The sequence below is a fragment of the Tenrec ecaudatus genome, chromosome 10 (genome assembly GCF_050624435.1).
Source record: "Tenrec ecaudatus isolate mTenEca1 chromosome 10, mTenEca1.hap1, whole genome shotgun sequence".
In the NCBI taxonomy this organism is placed as follows: Eukaryota; Metazoa; Chordata; class Mammalia; order Afrosoricida; family Tenrecidae; genus Tenrec; species Tenrec ecaudatus.
The window spans coordinates 22,987,952-23,011,537 of record NC_134539.1 but is presented as its reverse complement, the minus strand read 5'-3'; the positions used below and the strand labels follow the sequence as shown (position 1 = coordinate 23,011,537).

At 40.4% G+C, this 23,586-nt stretch overlaps 1 protein-coding gene across 7 annotated transcripts in view; it reads left to right on the top strand.

Moving 5' to 3' along the window:
* The window catches only part of ELAVL2 (ELAV like RNA binding protein 2), a 101,989-nt gene extending 81,216 nt beyond the window's left edge, over positions 1 to 20,773 (top strand). For 2 of the 7 annotated variants that reach the window (XM_075558937.1, XM_075558934.1), the window contains exons 4-7: positions 4,953 to 5,106; positions 8,679 to 8,904; positions 19,831 to 19,869; positions 20,446 to 20,773. In XM_075558937.1, the coding sequence (XP_075415052.1) occupies positions 4,953 to 5,106; positions 8,679 to 8,904; positions 19,831 to 19,869; positions 20,446 to 20,773 (747 nt within the window). Of the gene's footprint in view, positions 1 to 4,952; positions 5,107 to 8,678; positions 8,905 to 19,830; positions 19,870 to 20,370 lie in introns of all 7 variants that reach the window. The other 5 variants (XM_075558935.1, XM_075558933.1, XM_075558940.1 and 2 more) reach the window with 4 other exon arrangements.
* The last annotated feature ends 2,813 nt before the right edge of the window (positions 20,774 to 23,586 follow it).

Genomic DNA, 23,586 nt, shown 5'->3' with positions numbered 1-23,586 from the left:
GGAGGTTCATGGCATTGATGTATTTCTAATACAGAATTTGTGATAGAGCAAATCCTTTCTTCGGTATTCTCTAGGGACTTCAGTCCTGAAGAACCGTAAAGATAGACTTCCTACTCTAAGAGGCTGAAGGTAATTCCAGCATGTTACCCCCTGTGAGCAGAAAAGCAGGCACCACTTGCTGCTTGCTTACTGTTCGGTGCTGTGGAGTCTCTTCCAATGCAGAACAATCGTATGGGCAAGAGAACAAACCATATCTGCTTCTGTGGCATCTTCACGACGGTTAGGTTTGGGCCCATTGTTGCAGCCGTGGTGTGAGTTCATTTCAGTGAGGGTATTGCTCTTTTTCTCTGACCCTCTCCTTTACCAAGGATGGTGCCCCTTTCTCCTAACGACAAAGCCTTACCTTCCTTGCTGTACTTCTTCCAAGGACCATTCTGGCTGTACTTCTTCCAACTTGTTTTTCAGCCTGTCTTGCACTTTCCATATCCTTCATCTGTTGGCACCATAATTCAAGGGCACTACTTCTGCCTTCCTCATTCAGTGTCCAGCTCCCTAATTCATATGACGAGATGGGCAATCCTATGGGTTGGGTCAGGTGCACCTCTGTTCTCAAAGTGACATGTTTGCGCTTCCACACTCTGAAGAGGACGTGTTCCCAGACAGTCCATTATTTGATTTCTTGATACCCCCTTCCTTGAGCAGTGATTGTGAATCCAAGCAAGACAAAATCCTGGACATCAATCTTTTCTCTGTTTATCATGGTGGTGTATTTTGGTTCAACCATGGCAAGCACCAAATGGATTAGAAAATCAGGCTGGAAAAAGGCTGCTGCTGGTGATGTTCAGATACACAAATTTGGTCTAGAAACGGAATTCAATCTCCAAGGTACAAGTGCTCTCCCACCGGAAACCTCACTTTTTTTTATTAGGTTTAAATCCCATGAGATGGAAATAGAAAGCTTCTTCTTTTCTTGGAAGGGAAGGTATGGGTAACAGGTGTCCCCAGTAGAGCAGAGGAGGGGGGCTGCTTTAATCCCAGGAAATGATAGAGGAGGTGAGGTGTGAACATAGCACCTTGGGGGAGGGGCAGTGCGGGAGAGCCTGCATCCTTTCTTAATCTTTATTTCCTGGAAAGTGATGGGAGTTGGGGTTCCTTCTTTAATGATGATCTGAGAATTAGAAAGCAGCGAGACTTAATTTCAAAATCCTAATTATGAGGTGAAGTTTCTCCAGTTTCAATTAATGGCCACTCACCTTCCCTTAGGACAAAGCTACTTTTTAGAAAATAATGGGAAATAGAATAAATAATTTGACGTAATTATTCCTAGCTCTGATGGACTGTGAGTGTGTGTGTGTGTGTGTAAACAAGATTCATTTAGTTCTCTTAAATTCTCAGACCAAGTGAGATGGATACACAGTTAATCATTTTATTGTAGAAACCACACTGGTGAGGAGATGAGAATCTGGAGTTAAAAGATCTAAGTTTGAATCCAAAATCCATCCCATATTGTGTAGAACTGTGGGTGCGTGTATTTACCTCATGCCTCATCTGTACCCAGTTGCAACATTTCCAAGTGTGCCCTACCTAGGAGATACTTAAAAAATGTTTTGTAGATGGTGGAGCCTGACCAGGCCCTCAGTGTAATTTAAATGTGAACATTGTTGCCTTTGGTAATGGAAAATCTATTTGTCTGACAAAGTTACTGAAAAATAATATGTTGAGAAGGTTTGTTGTGACTGGTTCTTTAAAGCAGTGAGTTGGAAGCTGAGTGCATTGAAAAACCAAAGAGATAACTGACCCAAGCATGTTTTCAAAGATTTTAATAAGAACTAAGTGTGAATCTACTTGCTAAATATATTTTATGCCAATTAAAATAAAAACATTACACTCATCTGAAGTGCACAAAGCAGTAGAGTAGTACTACTGGTCAGTTAACTGTTGTGGGACACTGTAATGCATTCAGGTTGCTCTCAACCTTACAAGCCTGGTGTTTCGCAGGTGCTTTTAGAGGTAAATATTTAATCTATGGTCATGTAGATTTTTAGGCAATGTGGATTATGGGTTATTCTTAAAACCATACAGAAGATTCCATTATGGGGAAATTGGCCAAAAGATTTTGTGTAGGTTCATGAATCCCATAATAAATTGAGCCTAGTTACACCCAATCTGATTAGAGAGCCACCTTCTATCCGCATCTAGAGTTTAATACAGAAGCTGCTGCCTGCCCCCACTTGCTTTGAGAACCTCTTGACTTTCCAGTTGCCCATATGAAGCAACTTTTCCTATTGGGAACACCAGTCACTTGATAGGAACAGAAGAACAGCTAACTCCTTGAGAGTCACTGAGACAATCACTGAGGATCTGAGCCCAGTGATTTTTTGCTTCCCCAGAGACAATTGCGCTCTAAAAAAGAAAATTATTCATTTGTTCACATTATCAGTTCTTTTTTTAAAAAAATAATTTTATTGGGGGCTTGTACAACTCATAACAATTCATACCTCTATCCATTGTGTCAAGCACATTTGTACATTTGTTGCCATCATCATTTTCAAAACATTTTTTCTGTTTGAGCCCTTGATAAAAGATTCTCATTTCCATCCTCCCTCATGAACCATTGATAATTTATAAATTATTTTTTTCATATCTTATATTGACTGATGTCTCCCTTCAACCAATTTTCTGTTGTCCATCCCCCTGGGAGAAGCTTATATATAGATAATTATGAGTGGTATTTCTTTCCCCCCCATTCCCCGCCCCCCCGCTTCCCATTATCCTCCTGGTATGGCTACTCTCAGTATTGGTCCCGAGGGATTTATCTGTCCTGGATTCCCCGTGTTTCCAGCTCTTTTCTGTATCCATATACATGCTCAGGTCTAGCTGGATTTCTAAGGTAGAACTGGGATTATGATAGTGGTGGGGGAGGGGATGAAGCATTAAAAAACTAGAGGAAAGTTGCATGTTCCTTCATTGCTATATTGCACCCTGACTGGCTCCTCTCCTCCCCACCACCCTTCTGTACGGGATGTCCAATTGCCTACAGATGGGCTTTGGGTCTCCACTCTACACTCCCCCTCATGAACAATGGTATGTTTTTTTGTTTTGGGTCTCTGATGTTTGATACCTGATCCTATCAATACTTCATGATTACACAGGCTGGTGTGCTTCTCCCATATGGGCTTTGTTGCTTAACACTCCAGGAATAGCGTCTATTGAAATTATTTGGGCATGAAAATATCTTTCATTACTTAAGTTTCACTTACATTTAAATGATCTCAGCTTCATTGTCCTGAAGTGCTAGGTTTGAAGAGAAAAACTTCTGTGGGAATAGTTTTACCCAACACGTTTTCAAAATGTTTGTTTCTGTAGGACAGGACAATTCTAATACAATTTCCAAATAAAAAAATTGAAACAACAGGTATATATTTCTTTGTTTAGTGGACGGGCTGATTAAATTAAAGGTGAGTTTTACCTCTTTAAAAGTATTTCCTGCAGATAGCTGGGGGCATAGTTCAAACCATGGAGATAATATTTGGTGTGTCATACCAAAAGCTATTAAATTTAGTGTACTGAATATACTCATATACAAGCCGAGGTTTTTCAGCACATTTTTAATGGCGTTTTTTGTGGTAAAATTAGGTGCCTCAGCTGATATTTGGGTCAGCTTATATGGTAAATTAGAATTTGTAAAAAATATGCAGTGAAGTGAGTTAAAAGTGGGGAGGGATGGGTAAAATGAGCAGGCAGAAGTAATCCCTATGTCATGAAAGTCAGTCACAGACTCACACTCATTGGCCCTTTCTGTGAATGACTTGGATGATTTTGGTGTATGATGGAATGTCTGTCTCTGTAGCTGGCTAGTCCTGAAGCGTTTTATAGTTAAACGGACTGTGGTTGGGGAGCTCATGAGTCTGGGAGTTAACTGAGAATTGACAGAGGCAGGTTACAGTCAGCCATTGATTGGTTAGTCAAAGACATCTAGATGCCTTGGGTAAACTGTGCCTTATAATACTGTGTTCCGGTACACCTATTGAATAGCCTTTACCAAGCATATATTCTAGCATCTATTTCATGCCATAAATTAAGCAGACATTGAGGCTACAAAGATGAATGAGATAGTTTTATCTCTCATGGAGTTTATTATGTAAAGAATGATTATAAATACAGAGACTTACTTTGACTTTTATCTTAGAGGATTGTGGACACTATATGAAAGGGGAAGGTGGGAAGGTACATAAAAAAGACAGGACAGGTCAAGTCAATGAAACGACGTAAGGCCTTTTGAGAAGGCGAAAAAGACTTGCAGACAAAAGACAAGGATAGTGTGGGCTAGAAGTCATTTGCTTCTTCGAGTTTCTGGAAGTTTAGTGGAAGTAGAACATTGTTTTGAATAAAAAAAGAATACACTTAGAAATCACCAAATTTAGGTATCACAACCGCTTGAAATGGAAGAGGGTGGAAAATGGGTCACAGACGTGTGTGAATTTAGAATTGTTAAGCTTGCAATTAAGACGAAAACCTTGGAAATCTAATGGTGAAAATCAACCAGTGAATCCACTTTGTGGATTCCAATGGCTTAATCCCATTGTGCACAGAGTCACTAGGAGATGGGAGGGCTTATTCCAAGGCAGCTGGCAGAAACAAAACTTAGAGTGACTGAGATCGAAGTCCTGAGTTAGGGGGGTGATGTCTCTAAAGAGAACTGGGTCCCAGGAGTAGCCTGAGGCATGTGTGTCATTGACCTGTTATGAAAACATCTTAACACTATTGTAAGCACTCTCTCCACTTCCCCCTCGGGAGTACCATTTCTCACCTGCCTTGAATTTCACCCACAAGGTAGAGGTTGGCTTGCCATGGCTTCACTGGTTGGGTGCTCCTAACCTCTAGGCAGCCCTTGCGTGTCTCAACAGAGGAAATCAAGTGCCTACATGTCTCACGTTGTGTCCCTTTTCCAGGTTTCCTATGCTCGCCCCAGTTCAGCATCTATCAGAGATGCAAATTTATATGTCAGTGGACTTCCGAAGACAATGACCCAGAAGGAGCTGGAACAGCTTTTTTCACAATACGGACGCATTATTACTTCCCGTATTCTTGTTGACCAGGTCACTGGTAAGTAGGCCCCCGCTCTGGCCAGGCCTTCACTCTATCCAGCAGGCAGCTGGTGAAATATTCTGTCTTCTGATGCGGCTGTCTTGCCTCTAGAACACATCAAAGGTATACGTGGGCCAGAAAATGCAATTTTCTGCTGGAATTGTTCATAAATATGCATGGACAAAAATAGATTGTGGAGTGTAGTGAGTGAGCTTGAGTCATTTCTACCCTGAAGGTGCAGGTTTGAAGCCTGTTTCATGGCTTGTAATAAATTTACAGATGCTGTAATCTTCATTGCCAAGCCGTGGCGTGAAAATAGCCCCCATCTTCCTTATAAAGTACCAAGAAACAATCTTACTTTTGTTAAAAAAAAAAAAAAGCAGAGTTTAATGCAGCACTAGGCAGCTGGTTCTCCAAGGAAGGATTACACTATATCCAAACTGGTAATTGCTGGTAAGGCTGCTTCCCAGGCCCATGTTGTGATGTCTAGCTAGACATGTGTAAGAATATGAAATCTTTAATGTTAAAAATTTATTGTATGCCTAATGTAACTTTTAACAAAACCGAAATGAGAAGACTAATATGCTTATTAAAAATTGTACATGTCGAGTATGCCTTTGGCTAAAATTTTCATGAAGGAAAGCTAGCAATATAGATTTGAATATGGTTTTGAAAAATGAAGTTCCTGTGTCTATATTATGTATTTTGTTTATAAAGAGCAATACAAGTTCATTTTAAAGCACTTAGAAAATATAAGCACATGGCAAGGAGGAGGAACTATCAGCCATTAAACCACCGATCAGACCAGCTACACTTACATATAGTTTGTGGAGTTTAAAAAGTAGGTAGGTTTTTCTTTTTCTTTTTTTTGTGTTCTCTTTTCTCTAATCCTCTTCTTTTTAAAATAGTGTATTCTGAAAGTTTAGAGAAAGCACAACCATCAAATTAAAAAGTCAGGCCAAGTTTTTAATTCTTCATGTGAAAATCGAGTCCATCGACTTAAACTTGATCAGAAGTAGCGCTTCATCTCTCTCTAATTGGCTCTCTAATAGACAGGTCCTCCCCTAGAGTTCTGGGCATGTGCACACCCCCCCCCCCACACACACACCATAAAATATATACATGCTGTGAGAATGACCTGTTGGCTCTGATGTTCACAACATTTATAGGCAAATAAGAGTTAATAAAACAATTTCTTAGCCATATTAGCTATTTCTGAATCCTCCTTAAACTGTCACGCTGTGTTGGAACATAGACTGCTCATGTGGCTTAATAGTAAATGAGATACAGCAATCCAGAGTAGGCAGCATCTTCCTGTTCATCCTGGGACTTTGCTAGACACAGTTTCCTGGGCCCCACCCTACCCCAGACCTGTTCAGTAATCTTTGGGGGTAAGATTTGAGTTACCAAGTCCATCAGACTATTCTGATGTGTACACTTAAGTTTGAGGACCACTCTGTAGATGCTTACATGAAATGCAGAGGCCATTCCAGTGCTGCTCTAGTGATTTCCTAATGGAACTGTGAAGTCCCCAGGGTTAGTCCCATTAAGTCATTAGGAGTTGATTGAGGGCCAGGGTGGGGGTGGTGCACAGAAGACCAAACCCATTGCCACCCAGTTGATTCTGACTCATATTGATAATATGTATGGTTTCTGAAGCAGTACAAACCACTAGCTGCACCACAGGTGAAAGAAAGGCTTTCACCCATCAACAGTTGTGGTCTTAGAAACCCACAAGGGCAGTTCTGCCCTATCTTATAGGGTTGCTATGAGTCAGCAGAGAGTGAGAGGCTCTTTGTTCTCCTGAGAACAGCAGGCCAGTTTTGAAAAACTATCCAGGGAGTAGCAGTTCATGGCTTACTGAACCGCACCACTAGCAGGGTATATTTCCCATCATTCCTCTGTTCATCTTTATACTCATGATTTTCAAAATGAATTTATTTGCTTTCAAAAACAAAACCCCCTGCAATTTTGTTAATCAGCCATCAGGTGGTGGTAATGTGCAGTGCATACATAGCCCATAAATTTAAAAAGCTCCAAACTCACTGATGACCACTGACTCACAACAACCCCTGTGGTTTCCGAGGCTGAGAGGAAACTGTTGATGGGAGTAGAAAGCCCAGTCTTGCGCCCTTGGAGCTGCTGCTGGTGTTGAACTGCTGAATGTGCAGGTCGCAGCCCTACAAATCACCACCACATGATACCAGGGTTCCTATTTAGCCCCGAAATAGGAGAGACAAAGTGCTAAAGAGGTTGGAGATAAGCATATGTAAAGTAAATTTATCTACCTTAGGTTAAATCCTAAACTGTAGAAATTAAACAGTATAAACTGTAAAGCCAGTAGACTTTTATTTAAGTTTCTATAATCATGGTCACATTGACATACTCTGTCTGAATCTCTAGGCCAGTGGTTATCAACCTCTGGGTCATGACCCCTTTGCGGGTCCAATGACCCTTTCATAGGGGTCGCCAGATTCATACCATTAGCAAAATTATAGTGATGAAGTAGCAATGAAAATAATTTATGGTTGGGGGTTACCACACATGAGGAACTGTATGAAAGGGTCGTGGCATTAGGAAGGTTGAGAACCACTGCTGTAGGCCTTTCTAGTCTTTCGGCCCATACTGCTCATATGAATACCAGTTTGCTTGTTTACAAAATGTCTCCCTACAACTGGTGGCCACCTCAACTGCTCTGTTCAAGCTTATTAAACAATGTGTTTAATAATGTTTAATAAATGTTTCCTGCTAATATTTCTTAGCGGCTGAAAGACCATTGGCCAGCCCTCTGCTTTTCCAGTTAGTACGGGACAGTGAATGACAATGTACAGTCAGGAGTGAATGACAATGTACAGTCAGGCCAGGAGTCTTTGATAATTTCTTTAAAATGTGCTCCATTTTACCTTTCTTCCCCCCATGTATACTCTCTCCTCACTTAACATGCTTAGGTACCAGTGACCAGGTGTGAAATTGGCATTATGCAAACTGGAGGGCATATTGCATAACTGCCAACCCCCTGGGGACATAGCCTAGCCAAATTGACACCACGTTAATCATCATAGCCAGCGTTGTTCTTGCCTCGAACTTTGACATTCGTTACTACCGGATGTGTTGTAAATGTGCAAAAGTCAGATAGTAGGTTTTTTACTCTTAAAAATATGAAATGTTGAATACTGGGATAGTAAGTGAAGAGCTACCGGGAATCAGAAAAATCTCTTCCATCATTTTTCTTAATGGGCCTGTATCTTCCCTGATATTAAGCTGATATTATTTATTATTTACAATTTTAGCTGATATATGTCTAGTACAGTGTATTAGCAAATGCCTGGTCCTGTTGCCCTCATAAAAGGAAGAGCCCCTGTGTCCCTCATTTCTGAGCTGTTTATCCAGTAGAAAATTTTGATAAATGGAACTTGGGCTTGCTGACAGAATTGCTAGTAAATTAAGATAAACTTTCCTCCCAGTGTAAGTTTTTTTGCAAAAGTTTTATGTGGGTGAAAGCATGTGCTTGGGAAGGAAAATTAATCTATCTGTTCTTTTCTTCCCCTCCCTCGTTCCCCTCCCTCTTTTCCCATCCAAATCTATCATAGGCATCTCAAGGGGTGTTGGGTTTATTCGATTCGACAAGCGGATTGAGGCAGAAGAAGCTATCAAAGGCCTAAATGGTCAGAAACCTCCAGGTGCCACAGAGCCAATCACTGTAAAGTTTGCTAATAATCCAAGCCAAAAAACCAATCAGGCCATCCTCTCTCAGCTGTACCAGTCTCCAAACAGAAGGTATCCAGGACCACTAGCTCAGCAGGCACAGCGTTTTAGGTAAGTCTGGTCTAGTTCTTGTGCCCAGCTGTTAAACTCAGAGACAGCTCTCAGCACATAACTGCCCAACACAGACAGATTCCCTTAAGTTTTTTCATTTCCTTCTTTAAAAATTCTGTGCGTTTACTTTTTTTTTATTTTTAATGAACACAGAAAACCAATGTGGGAAATAGTGCTTTCCACTAATTATGAAGGTTAGAGTCAAAGGACGATAACCTACAGCTGTGGTCCTCAACTGGCTGTGATTGTGCTCCTCTGGGTGCTATTGACAAGGCCTGCAGTCGTTTGTGTTGGCATGACCTCGTGGGGGGGGGATTGCTACTGGCAACAGATGCTGACAAAGGCCAGGGGGGCTATTGGGCCTTCTGCATGGTGCAGAACAGCCCGAGGGCAGCCACGCTTCACTCCCTGCACAGAGTGCTGCAGTTGGGAAGCCCTGGCCTACCGAACGCCAGGGCCAACTTCACTCTCTGTGGGACATCCAGTTTCCCCTCCTTTTCTTGTTGTATTTCATGGTCCAATATTTAGAAAGCGCTCTTTTAGTTTTATAATACGTAAACCTCCAAAGAGGTTTACGTAACCTCTGTATATAAATTGAGTTTCTAAAAATGGGCTCCTCTCTACTTTTTTTCATCTTTACTTTTTTACAGTCCAGAAAGTGTCCGCTGTAAAAAGCACAAGAGTGAAAATGTTAGATTTTGTAGTCCGTAGTCACTGTTCCATATTTGTTTTTGAGGATTTGTTTTGTTTGTTCTTTTTGTCTTTTAAAAAAATACCCAACTCTTTAAAATTGCCACAGGCATTCTTAGCTTCTGGAGTGTATGTAGGGAAGACGGTGACAGCCTGGATCCGGCCTGTGTGTAGTGTTCATGATCCCTTTTAATCTGGATAGTGGTGCAGTACCTGCTCAGTCCAAGGCTGTTCCAGCTCATGAACAAGTACAGGTATTCTAACCGTTCAGACTTTATTCTAATCCTAGAAGAGTCACCAAGCCAAGAAGTCATTTATCAAAAACCTTCTTAAAGAACAATGATTTTAAGAGAGCAATGCACACAGCTCTGGTTTCACAAGTCAGTCCCTCTTTTTATTTTCCAGGACATTTTAAAATCTTGTTTGACCACGTTGTATTATGCAGCCATAATGCTGTCTAGCCCCCATGCCATTTTTAATCCTATTACTACAAGTGCCCATCGATTGTAGTTAATTCTGTGGCAGGATACTGGCAAAATTGGAATCACAAATTTAGCCTAGTAAGCCTGAGGAGTCAGCTGTTCCCTAGCTTAAATCCCATGCTCCTGTCCCATCACCACCAGGGTGAATTTTGCCAACTGTCTCATTTTGGAATTTAGTCCATCATCATTTGAATCTGAGGGGAAAATTGACCATAATCTCATGTAAATTTCTATTGCAGTGGCTGTCTGCCCTGGTAGGATGGGTGCTACATTTTTAATGGGATGACTGGGTGCCCTATTGACTGACAGTTGTCTTCTCTTGAGTGTCTGCTTGAACTTGGGAAGAAGAAAGCATTGGTGGAAGAGAAACTGCTGCCATCATTGACTTAGGGTGATGGTAGTGGAGACCTGGCTGCAGAAGGCATTTAACCGCTTTGTGCTCTCCCTTGTGGAGGAAAGGAGCCTAAAGAGCGGTGTGTTCAGCTCTGCCGGTCAATTTCCTCTGTAGCTCTCTTGTTCTTTTCCCTCCTCTCTTAAAGTAAATATATTTTGCAAGTGTAGCGCAGGCAATCCTGGAGAAATTGTACAAGTGTTTCCTATTTCGCCAAACTAGGTGATTTCAGAGCACCATGGGGCCTAGAAAAGACATACTGATCTTAACAGGAAATTCTTCTATACAGTGTATCAAGCACCTGCTAACTTTGACCATGTAGAGTATTTAATACTGGTTTTGTTGTGCATTGTTGAGTGGATTCAGACTCACAGCCACCCTGTGTGACAGAGAAGAACTGCCGGGGGTTCCTGGGCTGTAATCATCACAGGAGCAGATAGATCTCCTCCCTCACTGGTGGGTTTGAACCCCTGGACTTAGAGTTAGCAGTTGTACCCTTAACCATTACGCCACCCCGACTCTGAAGTAGTTAACTAGTTTAATGTGTTGGTTATTGTGTCTGTTTTTGTTGATGGCAGTTATTAAAGCGCTGTTACCAGAAACATTACTGAATTCTGAGGAAGCTGAGGTAGGGGCTCCAGGAGAATGCATAGTTAGTTCCTGGGATGACAAAGCAGTGCTGTGAATCAAGAGTCAGAGTAAAGTGGAAGCTGGGTCCACACGTTCCATGACATACCCTCGTTCCCTCCCACACTGTACTTTTTATTTTGGGCTGGGTAAAGTTTACAGGATGTTCTATTGGCCAGATTTCGTATCTTTTTTAATCTTGTGTCCATTCTGTGCTTTTGTCTTGTGGTGTGCCACATGATACCATTAACTTTGGAAAGTCTTCCTTGACTCCTAGATTAAACGTGGGAAAAGGAAGTAAAGTCATCTAGTTGGAAGGGCTGCTTTGTTTTTAGGAAAACTGAGATTTTTATTTTCCTTTAATGTCCTACCTGTTGTTTCAACCACCACCCTACGTTTTATTCCAGCCTCTGACTAATAAAATGTGAACTAGACAGATCAGTGAAGATGTTTCCTCAAGACATGGGGTGTTTTAATTGAGAGACTTTATTCCTATAATCAATTTTTAACTAGTTTCTTTTAAGGTTGAACTTTCCTTTTACCTCATAAAACTTGTGAATTAAGGACTGGTTTTGTTGGTAATTTGCCCTTCTCTGTAGTTCAAGTCTAGGCTCTTAGACAAAGTTTTTCCGTACTTGTCTGTGTCTTAACCTTGAATTTGTCGCCTTCCAGTAAATCCTGGCTGTTTGTAGTGTTGTTCTCACAGTACTTTGGGAGTTAAAAGAGATTAGAGAATACAAGTCCTTAGTATTACAATCAGGGGTCTTTTTAAATACTCATGAGCTTCAATATTTCTCTTAAGTCCAAAATATTAAAACGATGTAATAATTTTAAAAGTGGGTTTGCAAAGTTTAAGGCTTAATCAACACTGGTGACTAATTAGAAAATGAATTATTTTAACTTGGCACTTCCGACCTCATGTATATTTAATTTACTACAGTTTTAAAATAAGCCAAGCCTTAGGTAGATGAATAGTATAATTCAAGCTCTAAGTTTATTCTTGGAACATGGTACCTGAATTAAACATTCAAGCAGACAGTTTAATGCTTCTCCCTTGTGCAGCAGCTTTAATTGTATTGAATGTGACTTAGTCTAATGACCTGTGTGTCTGAACTAGGAGTCTTTATGTCTGAACTAGGAACCGTTATGCATTGTTAAGGACACCTTTTAAATCACTTCCGTTGCATTTGGGTCCCGAGCTGGCTACATTATCACGATTTCCTTTTGGAAGAAAATGGTATCACTCTTCCTGAATAATTTTTCTCTCTCTTAGAGGACAGATGATACCATCTAATTGGATAAGGGTAAGTTGATAAGCTCGTTATGATTACTTTCGAAAAAGGTCTTTGTCTCCGTTCTGGAGAGGTTTTTGAGAACAAATGATTGTAGGCATTAGTTTTACTTGCTTATCTTTATATTTTTCTATCTGACTTTAATTGAAATTACGTTCCCCGTGAAGCCTCCCATAGTCTTGTCCGTTAGGCTGTTTGAAAATTAGATTTCTTCCGTGTTTCCGTTTTTATAGTTCTTCCATGGGAATGCTCTTCCTGTTGGGTGCTTCTTCCATTGTATTGCTTCAAGTATTCTGAGAAATAGGAAGAAGGTCTCATGTACTCACAGTGTGCGCATACAGATCCATCTCTTCTGTCATTGTGTCTTACTGTGGTTCTGACACGTTTTGGTGATGCCGGAGGTTGTTATGGAATATTTCAAATACCAGGATAGTTTGATGGAGCTTCCAATCTAGGACAGCAGAACCTGGTGATCTACTTCTAAAGAAATAGCAGGTGAAAGCCTTCTGAATTGCAGTGGGCCGTTGGTTGAGCCCCTCAGGTGAAGAGGCGCTCAGAAGACAAATGGGAACTCCGCCTCCGTAGGGTCCACCTTGATGAGATGGACAGAATAAAGCTTTCACAGCTTCCATTGGCTTATGCGCTAGGACTCAAAATGAAAAGAAACACCTGCAGACATCCATTCATTGAAATGAGAGCATCATCAAAAGAGGAATGGAACACACAGTGATCTGTATCTTAGACATGAGTGGTTTGAACTAGATTGGTTATTGGCCATTTAGTATTGGGCATTCATATGGTTCACTAAGCGGGGATGACAAATTGCAGAGGGACAGCAGCAGATTCATTGTCAAAAAGAACATTTATAATCATCATCAACTAAAGCCAAGGGGGAGGGGGAGGAGTTAAAGGGATTTTGCCAACCTCTGCTGTCTGAAATTAAACTGAATCAAGATGGATTAATGACTGGTATAGGAATGTGTAAAATAGAAACAAAAGGATCAGTAGTTGGAAAATAGGACATTGGTAAGAGAAATGATGCTGGCGAAGAGCTTAAACTAGAATTTTGTAAGACCAGTGACCTGTTGAAAAGCATACCTTTTCAACAACTCTAACTGGGTCCTCTACATATGGACTTGACAGAGAGAATACACCAATCAAACTTACTATATCTGGAGAAAAGGACAACGAGGGGAGTTAATATATCAGGCAGAACAAGACCAAGAGACAACTGCAGAACAGAGGGTCAGTTATTCACATGCAAGTTCAAGTTGAAGCTGAAGAAACTAAGGATTGCTCACAAGAAAATACTACTTTGGGTATATCCCAACTGAATTTAGAGAGCATTTCAAGAATTGATTTCACACACTGAATATTAATGACCAAAGATCAGATAAATTGTGCGATGACATCAAGGGAATCATGCTTGAAGAAAGCAAATGATAATTTAAAAAGACAGAAAGAAAACAGTGGTGTCCAGAAGAAATCCAGTACTTGCTGTTGAGTATAGAGTAGGGTAAAGTAAATGAAAGGAGCTTGCCATAGGATTTCAAAGGACAGCTCAGGAAGGAAGGAAAAAGTGAATTGTTGCATTGAAATGTACAATGACTTGGAATTCGAAAACCACGAAAGAACACATTTAGCCTTTCTCAAGCTGAAAGAGCTGAAGACAGTATTTGAACCCCAAATTCAATATTGTAGGGTTCTCTGGGCATTTGCAAAGGGAAAAAGCTCTAGGAATTGACGGAATTGCCACTGAGTTGTTTCAGCAAATGGACGCAGTACTGAAAGTACTAATTCATCTATGCCCAAAACTTGGAAGATAGCTACGGAGATCCATTTTTGTACCCATCTTAAAGAAAGGTGACCCAACTGAGTGCAGAAAGTTTTGAATAATATTAATATCACATATGTAAAATTTTGCTTTAGGTGATTTTATAAAATGCCTGTAAAGGATACATTAGCTGGGAACCAGCAGAAATTCTAAACGGAGTCTGAAGAGGACATGGAATGAGGGATATTATTGTTAATTTCAGCTGGATCTAGGCTGAAATACCAGAAAGATGTTTCGTGTTTTATTGACTGTGCGAAAAAGTCAGACTGTGATCACAACGTACATATTATAGATGACATTGCAAAGCATAGTGTGTTAGACTGTTTCCTAGAAAAAATGAAGTGGTGACACTCTGATATGGATTAGAGTGGCCCACAGAGCTGCGGAACAGAAAGTCTGTCCATTCCGTGGCGTTGGGTCAGATGCTAAGCTGGAGGCCCTTTCTGATTCATTGCGATGGTGATGCTGGGGAAACAGGAGGCTAGAAGATCACAGGCTGGTGGAGGCAGAGTCTACTGGCCCCATTATGTTGATGGGCAACATGGCAGGTTGCAGGCCTAAGTTCTAAAGAACCAAATACAGGATTCAGGCCAGCAAGAAGGGAAAGAGAGCTTTCTTTGCTGTTGTCTCTTTTATGGATATCAAATAGGCACACACACACCCAGAGGAAACCATCAGGTTGAAACCTACAATTTATGTGAGGAAGCTTTACTGATAAGCTACTGAGGATCCTGGCCCAGCCAAGTTGACAAAAACCTAGCTATCACAGATGGGAATTGTAGGACACTTAACTGCTTCTTCAGAGCGAACCTATATTCATAGCGCAGGAGGTACTCAGACAGAAAAGGGAACTGGGTGTTTGAAAACAGGGATGAGAGTTATGCATACTGCATACTCAGCAAATAATCTGAGACTCTGACTGACTTATAAGAAGACAAATGAGACATCAATATTGGAGGAAGACTTGTTAACAACCTGTGATATACAAATGATTCAACCGTACTTGGTGAAAGCATTTACTGACAGATCAAAGACTGCAGCCTTCAGTAAGTGGAATATACATTAACATGAAAAACTCTGCACTACTAGATCAATAAGCAGCCTTGTGATCAATGGAGATTAAAATTTTCAAGGATTTCACTTTAGTTGGGTCCACAATCGAAGCCTTTGGAAGCACCAGTGAAGAAATCAAATGACATTATTGCATTGGAAAATCTGTTGCAAAAGAATTCTAACATGTTAAAAAGCAAAGATATTTCCTTGAGCATTAGGTGTGCGTGACCCAAATCCCATGGTATACTGAATTACCTCAGATAACATATTCATATGAGTTGGTCAATGAATAAGGAAGACCAAATAATGGATGCATTTGGATTGTGATGCTGCTGAAGAAGGTTGTAGTACCATGGCTCACCAGAATAGCAACCAGATCTGTCTTGGAAGAAGTACAGCCAGAATGCTCCTTTAGATAAAAATGATAGCAAGACTTGGTCTCACATTTTTGAATATGTTATCAAGGAAGATCAGTCTCTTGGAAAGGACATAGAGTGTTTGGTATAGTTCAAGGTCAGTTAAAAACAAACCAAAACAGAGATGGAATGGCACAGTGACTATGAAACTATGGCCTCACACAATTGTCCAGCGAGTGTTTTGTTACACTACCTAACAGCAGCAACGTGGGTATACAAAAAACTGGCCAGTGAGTAAGGAAGACCAGAGAATAGATGCCTTTGAATACTGGATCTGACAAGTAATACGGAGTCTGCCGTGGACATCCAGAACAGCAAATGTGTCTTGGAAGAAACAGTTGGAGTACTCCTTAGAGTGGAGGATGGAAAGACTTTGTCATTGGGACTTGGTCTTAACTATCAGGAGAGACCAGTCCCTGAGAACGGGCCTTCATTATAGGTGGTCAACTAGAGAGAGGGTAGCTCAAGTAGATGGATTGACTACCGGGTCTGCAGCAGTGAGCGCAACCATAGCAAGGATTGTGAGGATACTGCAGGACTTGGGAAGTTAGTTTTCTTTCTTTATGAGATTGCTATTAGAATGACAACAACACCTAACAACAACATATATGTGTGTGTGTGTATAAATTCTACACATTGCGATTTCATTACACGCTTTAATTCAGGAACTATAATGAAGCATACATGATAGAGATAAGACAAATAGTGTATCAAATGTCCCTCTCATTTCCATAGTTGCTGGCTTTCTATTTCCTATCCACACTATCTTAATAAAAACTATACCTTCAAAGCAAGGTTCATAAAGTTATGTATTGAGACTTTTGTCTAACGACACATGAGACAGTATCTGGTCTTTAACCTCATAAGGTTGTTTGTACTAGGAGTAAGAGAAATAAACACACCGCCTTTAAAAATGTCTAGAGCTTCTGCTGGTGTGCATTTCCTCTTTCCCCCCTTCCTTAGGAATCATTTTAAGCTACTTGATCTTCACGAGAGAGCTCCTTTCATTGAAATTAAGCAATCCACTAATGTCATCTACACTTACGGGAGCTTCAAAAAGTTCGTGGAAAAAATTCCATTTTCTTTTAAAACCACAGGCATTTTAAAACCCTCTTGTGCATATTAACCATAATTTAAAGACAGAAAATAAGAACTAGGTTTTTCAAACAAATCCTTCATGTCCACTTAATCTGTGATTTATAAAGTGGGTCCAGGCTCAGAGAGCCACCGTCCACGTCTCCGCTGTGAAGAATCCTGTGTTCCCTCAGGACTGAGTCAGGGTACTGGGGTGTTCATGTTATCAGGAATAAAGCATCTTTGGAAAGGTTTTGGGGGAAGAAGAAAAGCTGTCCTTTTGATTCTGACTTACCTTGACTTTAAAGGGCAGAACCGCCCCTTCATGTTTCCAGGGCTGTCATCTTTGGATGCGGACGGCGACATCTCTCCTCCATGTTGCTGATGGGGTCCAACTGGCAACCTTTAGGCTAGCCTTCTATCGATTAGCCAGTACACCACCGGCGATCCTTTGTCAATATTGAAGCTTATCTTTATGGGTGGTTTGAAACTCAATATCCATACCCTACTATATTGCCATTTGGAGAAAGATAATACTTCTATCCCCTTAAAGTTGCAGTCTCAAACTGGTTGGGGCAGTTCTACCCTGTCCTTCCTGTAGAGTCACTATTAATCAATTGACTCCATGGCAGTATGTTTGGTTTTGGTGAGAATATCACCATCCACAGATACCCTCTGGTCACTGGAGGCTGTAGCTTGCACCCTGTCCTAATATAGATTTCTGTTTTCAAAGGGCCTTAGGTAAAAGTTGGCAGTCCTGGAACTGTGGGCAGACGCAGTGAGATAAACAAGTAGTGAAGCGTCTGACCGTGGGCTTGGTGTCTGAGGCACTGCACCATTTTCTCTTGTAGCTGTCCACTTGGCAGGTGACCAACTTCTAGACATGTAGATGTGCCCGTGTTGAGGACCCACTGTTTTCTCTGATCATGGAAAACCTGGATGTATGACCCTGAGAATATGGGAAACAGAAGGAACAGCCTCTGAGGTTGGCTTTCCTCAGGTGATGGAGCAGGACCAGGGAAAGAAGGACAGATGGCATAAATTCCAAAACCACAATTTTCTCTGAAGTAGAAGATGAGTGAAGAATCTTTGGTGAACATGACACATGATTTAGGATGGCATGAGTAAGGCACACACAAATGACATCCCCATAAGGTCCCCAGAAGTCCTGCTGCACCAGTAAAAACCTCCTGTCTGGGGACTCTGGTGGAGGGTTGGGGAAAGAGGAAGACTCTCTCGGGCAAGTTTTGTTTCCACTCTGCCTGGAAAAATGTTGACCACTTGCTCAGCAGATTCTTCCTCTGGACTTTGAGTTGCTGTCCCAAGCCTGTTGATAAGTGTTGTAAAGCATGACTGATGGTCTTTTTCTGAACCCAAGTAACAGGTGTAGGTGGTGCCAGCTCAATTCTGAGTGAGGCATTAAGGTCCTGTTTCATTCTGGGCCTTCACACTTGGAAAGAGACTCTCAAAATGCTGCTCTGTTATATAGTTAGCCCAGGTCAAGTGAATTTTGTATTGGTCATTCCAGTCATTTTTGGAATTTTTCCCAAATCAAGTTATACTCTGAGGATGGTCAAACCAGAAATAGAGATCCAAACACATCTGTGCTTGGGATCTTCACTCTTGACTTTGAAGGCACAGTGTCTGTGACCTGCGGAGACAAAGCCCTTCCCGCATAAATTCTAATCCACCCTCCTCCTGGCAGATTTCATTCTAGATGAGGAGGGTTAATTGCTGGTTGCCTTTTGGCAGCTTTAATTGCATTTATTTAGCCAACACATTTTTGTTATCCATTTCCTGTGATCGGGCTGCCCTCTAGACGTGGCGGTGGTAGAGTGAGGGATGAAGCATGTCCCTGCTCTTTAAGAGGGTGTCAGGCCCAGGCCGTTGCTGACAAATGTGCACCCTCGGTCATTGTGATTTGTTCAGTTTCCTTATGCTTTCTATTGTGTCAGCCTCTCTGGTTCAAAATGCCCCGTGGAGATTAGGGACAGGGATGTGTGAAGACAACTTTCTTTTCAGCTCCAAAATTCCAAAAAATGTAGTGTTTTTCTGTTACGTTATGTTTTTAACTTAAAGCTGAAAGGAGTTGGGTTTTGTGGTCTGCTCCCCCTGACTTGGTTACAGATGTCAGACAGTAAGGTTCAGACTTTTTTTCAAATGGACCTACCAAGGTCATTAAAGAAAAAGTTGGGCCTTACTGATTACTGGAGTGTCAGTTGAATTAAATATATCTACCTCCCGTTCTAGATAGGTGTGATTAATGGGGAAACATGGAAATATGGAACATCGGGTGGTCTCTTTGAAACTGATAAAGCATTGGAAAATATCATAAAGTTAAGTTAAAAGTGCTGAGGATTTGACACTCAAGTTGGCCTAATTGTTTCTGCCTGGCTTCTGACAGCTCAGTCAGATGGCTTCCCGAGGCTCCGTGCAGGGCAGTGTCAGGCTCAGGTCTGAGTCCCCAGCTTGGTGGCTTATGGGACCGAGTGTCATCTCTCTTGCTCTGGGCTTTTTCTGAGTACAGTTGAGAACTGGGAGGTCTAGGAGATATCTGTAAAGTCCTTTGCACATGTAATTGCTTATCTTTGCTTCTGAGAGCTTGAAAGTCTTCCAAAGTTGAGAGAAAGATTAAAGGGAAATCTCTGTGTGCCATAGTACCCTCAGAAATCAGTAGTTTTAAAATTAAAGGCAATAATATAAAATACAGCTATGTACAGCACTTAGAACTTCCATGGCACATGGGAGACCCTAATTGTGACCTCTCTCCGAGCATTGAGCGGGGAAGGAAGCTTCCTTTATTTCCTCAGAGGCCCCCAGCGTTGCCCTTCAGAGGAAACCGGCCTATGTAGAGAGAAACCCTAGCACCATAGCACTTGAAAGTGTTGGCATCTCAAGGCAGTGGGGACCCATTTTCTCATGAATTTGAAAAAACCCTCTCTATTTTGAGACCTCACATATACTTAATGTACAGATATCCCCTCGGAAGATGGCAGTAACAAGCCCAACTTTCTTGAACATCGGGGAAAATTTAAAAACTGAAGTTTGCTAAATGTGTGTTTTGCAGGTTGGACAATCTGCTCAATATGGCTTATGGAGTAAAGAGGTAATGATAGAGGTTCATGATATCATAATCCCTTCCCACAATTGATTAGTTTTTTTGATTTGTTGGGAGTGATACATAACACCCCTCCTAAGTTTGTGTTGGGTTTTCTTTTGCATGTATAACCTAAAGAAAAGCTGCTTTTTGAGGCACAGTTGACCCAAGCAACGTTTTTATACCCCTGGATGCCACTTGGTCTTTTACAAACCCATCCTTTGTTTCACACTGCATTGCGACGTTGTAGCATGCTTCCGTGTGTGTTGGTTGGTTTCTTTCTCCCCCAATCCTGCTTAAGTCATGAAGCCAGTTCTAAATAGATTATTTGCTGTTACGGTTAATGTTCAATAGAGCACATGTTGGCCATTCCATAACTTACTACTGTCTTGATAGTATAGCATGTCCCTGCAAGCCACACACAGAGCTCTTTTAAATATCAAATAGTTGTCATATATCTGTTGGGGACAGGGGATTGCCGAAACTCATGGGATAGAAGAGGGAGGAGAGAGCAGTGCATGGCCATAACCAACCTCTGTTTTTATTGTGTGTGTGTGTGTGTGTGTTTCCTATTTTGTTTAGTAGGTTTTCTCCAATGACCATTGATGGAATGACCAGTTTGGCTGGAATTAATATCCCTGGGCACCCAGGAACAGGGTGGTGTATTTTTGTGTACAACCTGGCTCCTGACGCAGATGAGAGTATCCTGTGGCAAATGTTTGGGCCCTTTGGAGCTGTCACCAACGTGAAGGTCATCCGTGACTTTAACACCAATAAATGCAAAGGTTTTGGATTTGTGACTATGACAAACTATGATGAGGCTGCCATGGCGATAGCTAGCCTCAATGGATACCGTCTAGGAGACAGAGTACTGCAGGTCTCCTTTAAGACAAACAAAACGCACAAAGCCTAATGAGCTCTTGTCCTCAGTCCATTTATATATGAAAACTATACCACAAAGGCAAGTTAAGAGAAACTTTATACATTAGTAAATGTCTTTGTAAGTCAGTGTTGAGATGGGGATAAAATGACTACTTAGCATCCTAAGAAATATGTGAGATTTTTTATTGCTAGTATTTGAATTAAAACTTCTTAAATATCTTTTATGTTTGAATATGGACAAGAGGTACAGGGTTTTTACCTGTCACACTGCATTCTATTGCCTTCTTTGAAGAAGGTGGACCTTTTAAAGTGTTTCAGCTAAGGGAAGACATTTCTTCTTTTTTTTTCTTCTTCCTTTTTTTTAATTTTAAACATAACTGCCTTGAACCTGTGAGTAAATATTATTGAGGCTTTGTGTTGTAGTTCTTTAGTTGGTTGTCTTTTTTTCCCCCCTTTTTATCCTTTCTCTGATTAGCTTTGTGTTTGGTTTACATTTAAAGCATTGCTGTTACGTCTGTTTGAGAAAAGTATTTTGAAGTTTACATTTTTATTTATAAAGTTAAACACAGTATTTATTTTATAATTATGATTTGGGTTGGGGAAGGGGGGCTACATTATAAACGCTTATTGTAAGAATACTGGAGAACTTTTCGTAAAGCAGTACCTTGCCAAAGAGATAAGAGCCTCTTTGATGTGGGTTTAAAAAAAGCATCTATTTTTATAAAAAAGAAAATTTGGAGAAACTTTTTACTGGTCCTGGAACAAATATTTTGACTTGAATACTTTGAGAAATCTCTTCATATGACACCTAGTGAGCTTTTAAAATTTACCAGGAAATTTGCAGCGGTTGGGAAATTTAGAAAGATTTATGATGTAGAGAATACTTTTGAGATCTTTGTATGAAAGGAGTAGAATCAGTGGGAGAAACACTGCTGGTTTCATTTTTGTAATCACCAGTGGAGCGTCTGATCATCCTGGTTATTCTGTGATAGGTGGCTCACCTTGATTTGTGATTTTGAAACAAATAAAAAAAATTTACAAAAGAATATATAAGAGCAAGCAAGAAAATTTAAATTACCAAGAGATGGGGGAAAAATCTGTTCTTCCTAAAGAAATCCCTTCAGATAGAGCTCATGGTGTTTAGTGATGTACTTGCAGTATTGTTTGAAGAATTGTTTTGTCTTAAGGAAAAAAAAAGACGTTGCACATGATTTGTACTGCAGCAAGTCAGCAAAAGTGATCTGAGTTGGATATATTTGAAGGTATTTTGAAAGTTACGTTCAAGGCTAACACCTGAGCTTTGTGTAATGTAAATAAGACCTTGTGTTTATGAACCTTTCAGCTAATTTGATTTTTTTTCCCCTTACATGCCAAGTGATGTTCAGGTTTTGAATGTTTTGTATTGTTTTTTTTCCTTTGTAAATGGCATTAACATTGTTACTTGAGGTCTTGCTTAATCACTTTTGTTGTCCTGAGGACTTGAATTTACAGTGCATCAGATTTGTTGCTAATTTTGTCTGTAGATAGTCTAGCTTCAGCTGTTTATGGTGATGCTACATTTTCGTTTATAAATATGTTTGTGGTAAAAAAATGAGTATAACCATAGGTTTTGAACAAATTTCCTTACATTTTTCATACAAAAAATCATAAATATCTGTATGCTACTGAAATTTAACTTTGTATGATGCTTAAACCACTATTTGGGGAAATAATAAAATAAGTCTTTACCATGTATGAAAGAAATTTTAAAAAATACAAAATATTTTCTGATTAGCATCTAGCTTATAATAAATTTTCAAAAAAGCTGAAGGCAAGCCAGCCTTCCTCAGGATGCACTGAGAACTATCTAGTCAACGTCCTGCTTTTTGTATAAACTGAGGCGCTCACATGCTTCCCCTTAGAACAGGCAATGTGCTATGCATAACATAGTTGTACATTCTCTTTGCGGTTGCTTTGAGTTTTATTTTTTATTCTTTAAAAGTGTAGCTATAAAATTTTTCAGTATAGTACAGTACATATACTGTGAGGCGCGTGCTAAAGTGAATAAGCGAGTTTTCATGCTGACCCACTCAATGCTACTCAGAAATCAATTGGCTTAGCACTTTCTCATATCCTTAGGTGCATTTAGATTGTCAGAGTTAACCTGCGTTTCAAAAAATGAAAAGGAAAAAAAAATTTAAAAATAAAATAACATGTATATACTTATAAAAAAAACACAGAAAAAAAACAAAACAAAAAAAATAAGGTTTTCCTCTGGGGAAAACAGCAGCTACATGCTTCTTTCCTACACTACTGTAGCAAGCCGAGGCATTGATGAGAGGGCATGCAAATTGTGCTTCACTTTACAGTGTTTATCAGAGCACTTAATAAAATGTAAGGCTGGTATTTATTTGAAGTTGTACAGTATGACTTAATTCACATCTGTTGGAATAGAAAATATATTCTGTTGAGTATTTAAGAGGCTGTACATGTTTTCTTTTGTGTTTGGATTCTTTGTACTTTTTCATGTTCAGTACATCAATAAACAAAGTTGAAGGGAAAAGAACAGTGTGGTGAGTAGGTCTTTGTACATGTTTGGGGGGCTTCAGAGCTCAGCCTAATAAACTTGCTCCTTTGAGTTGAAAGAGGTACATTCAGGGCTATAGTTGAAAGCAGTTTTATCTAAAGAAAGAGTTCGAAGAACTAAAGAAGTGAATTAGAACAGGATGTACCTGCATGCGCATAAGCACACGCACACACACCTTTTGTTTAGTCAGCTTTCAAGTACTTCTCAATGAGTACCTGGTAAAATGGCACATGGTTTCTCATTTGCTAGTAGTGAAATTCGGGCACTCCGATGCTGAC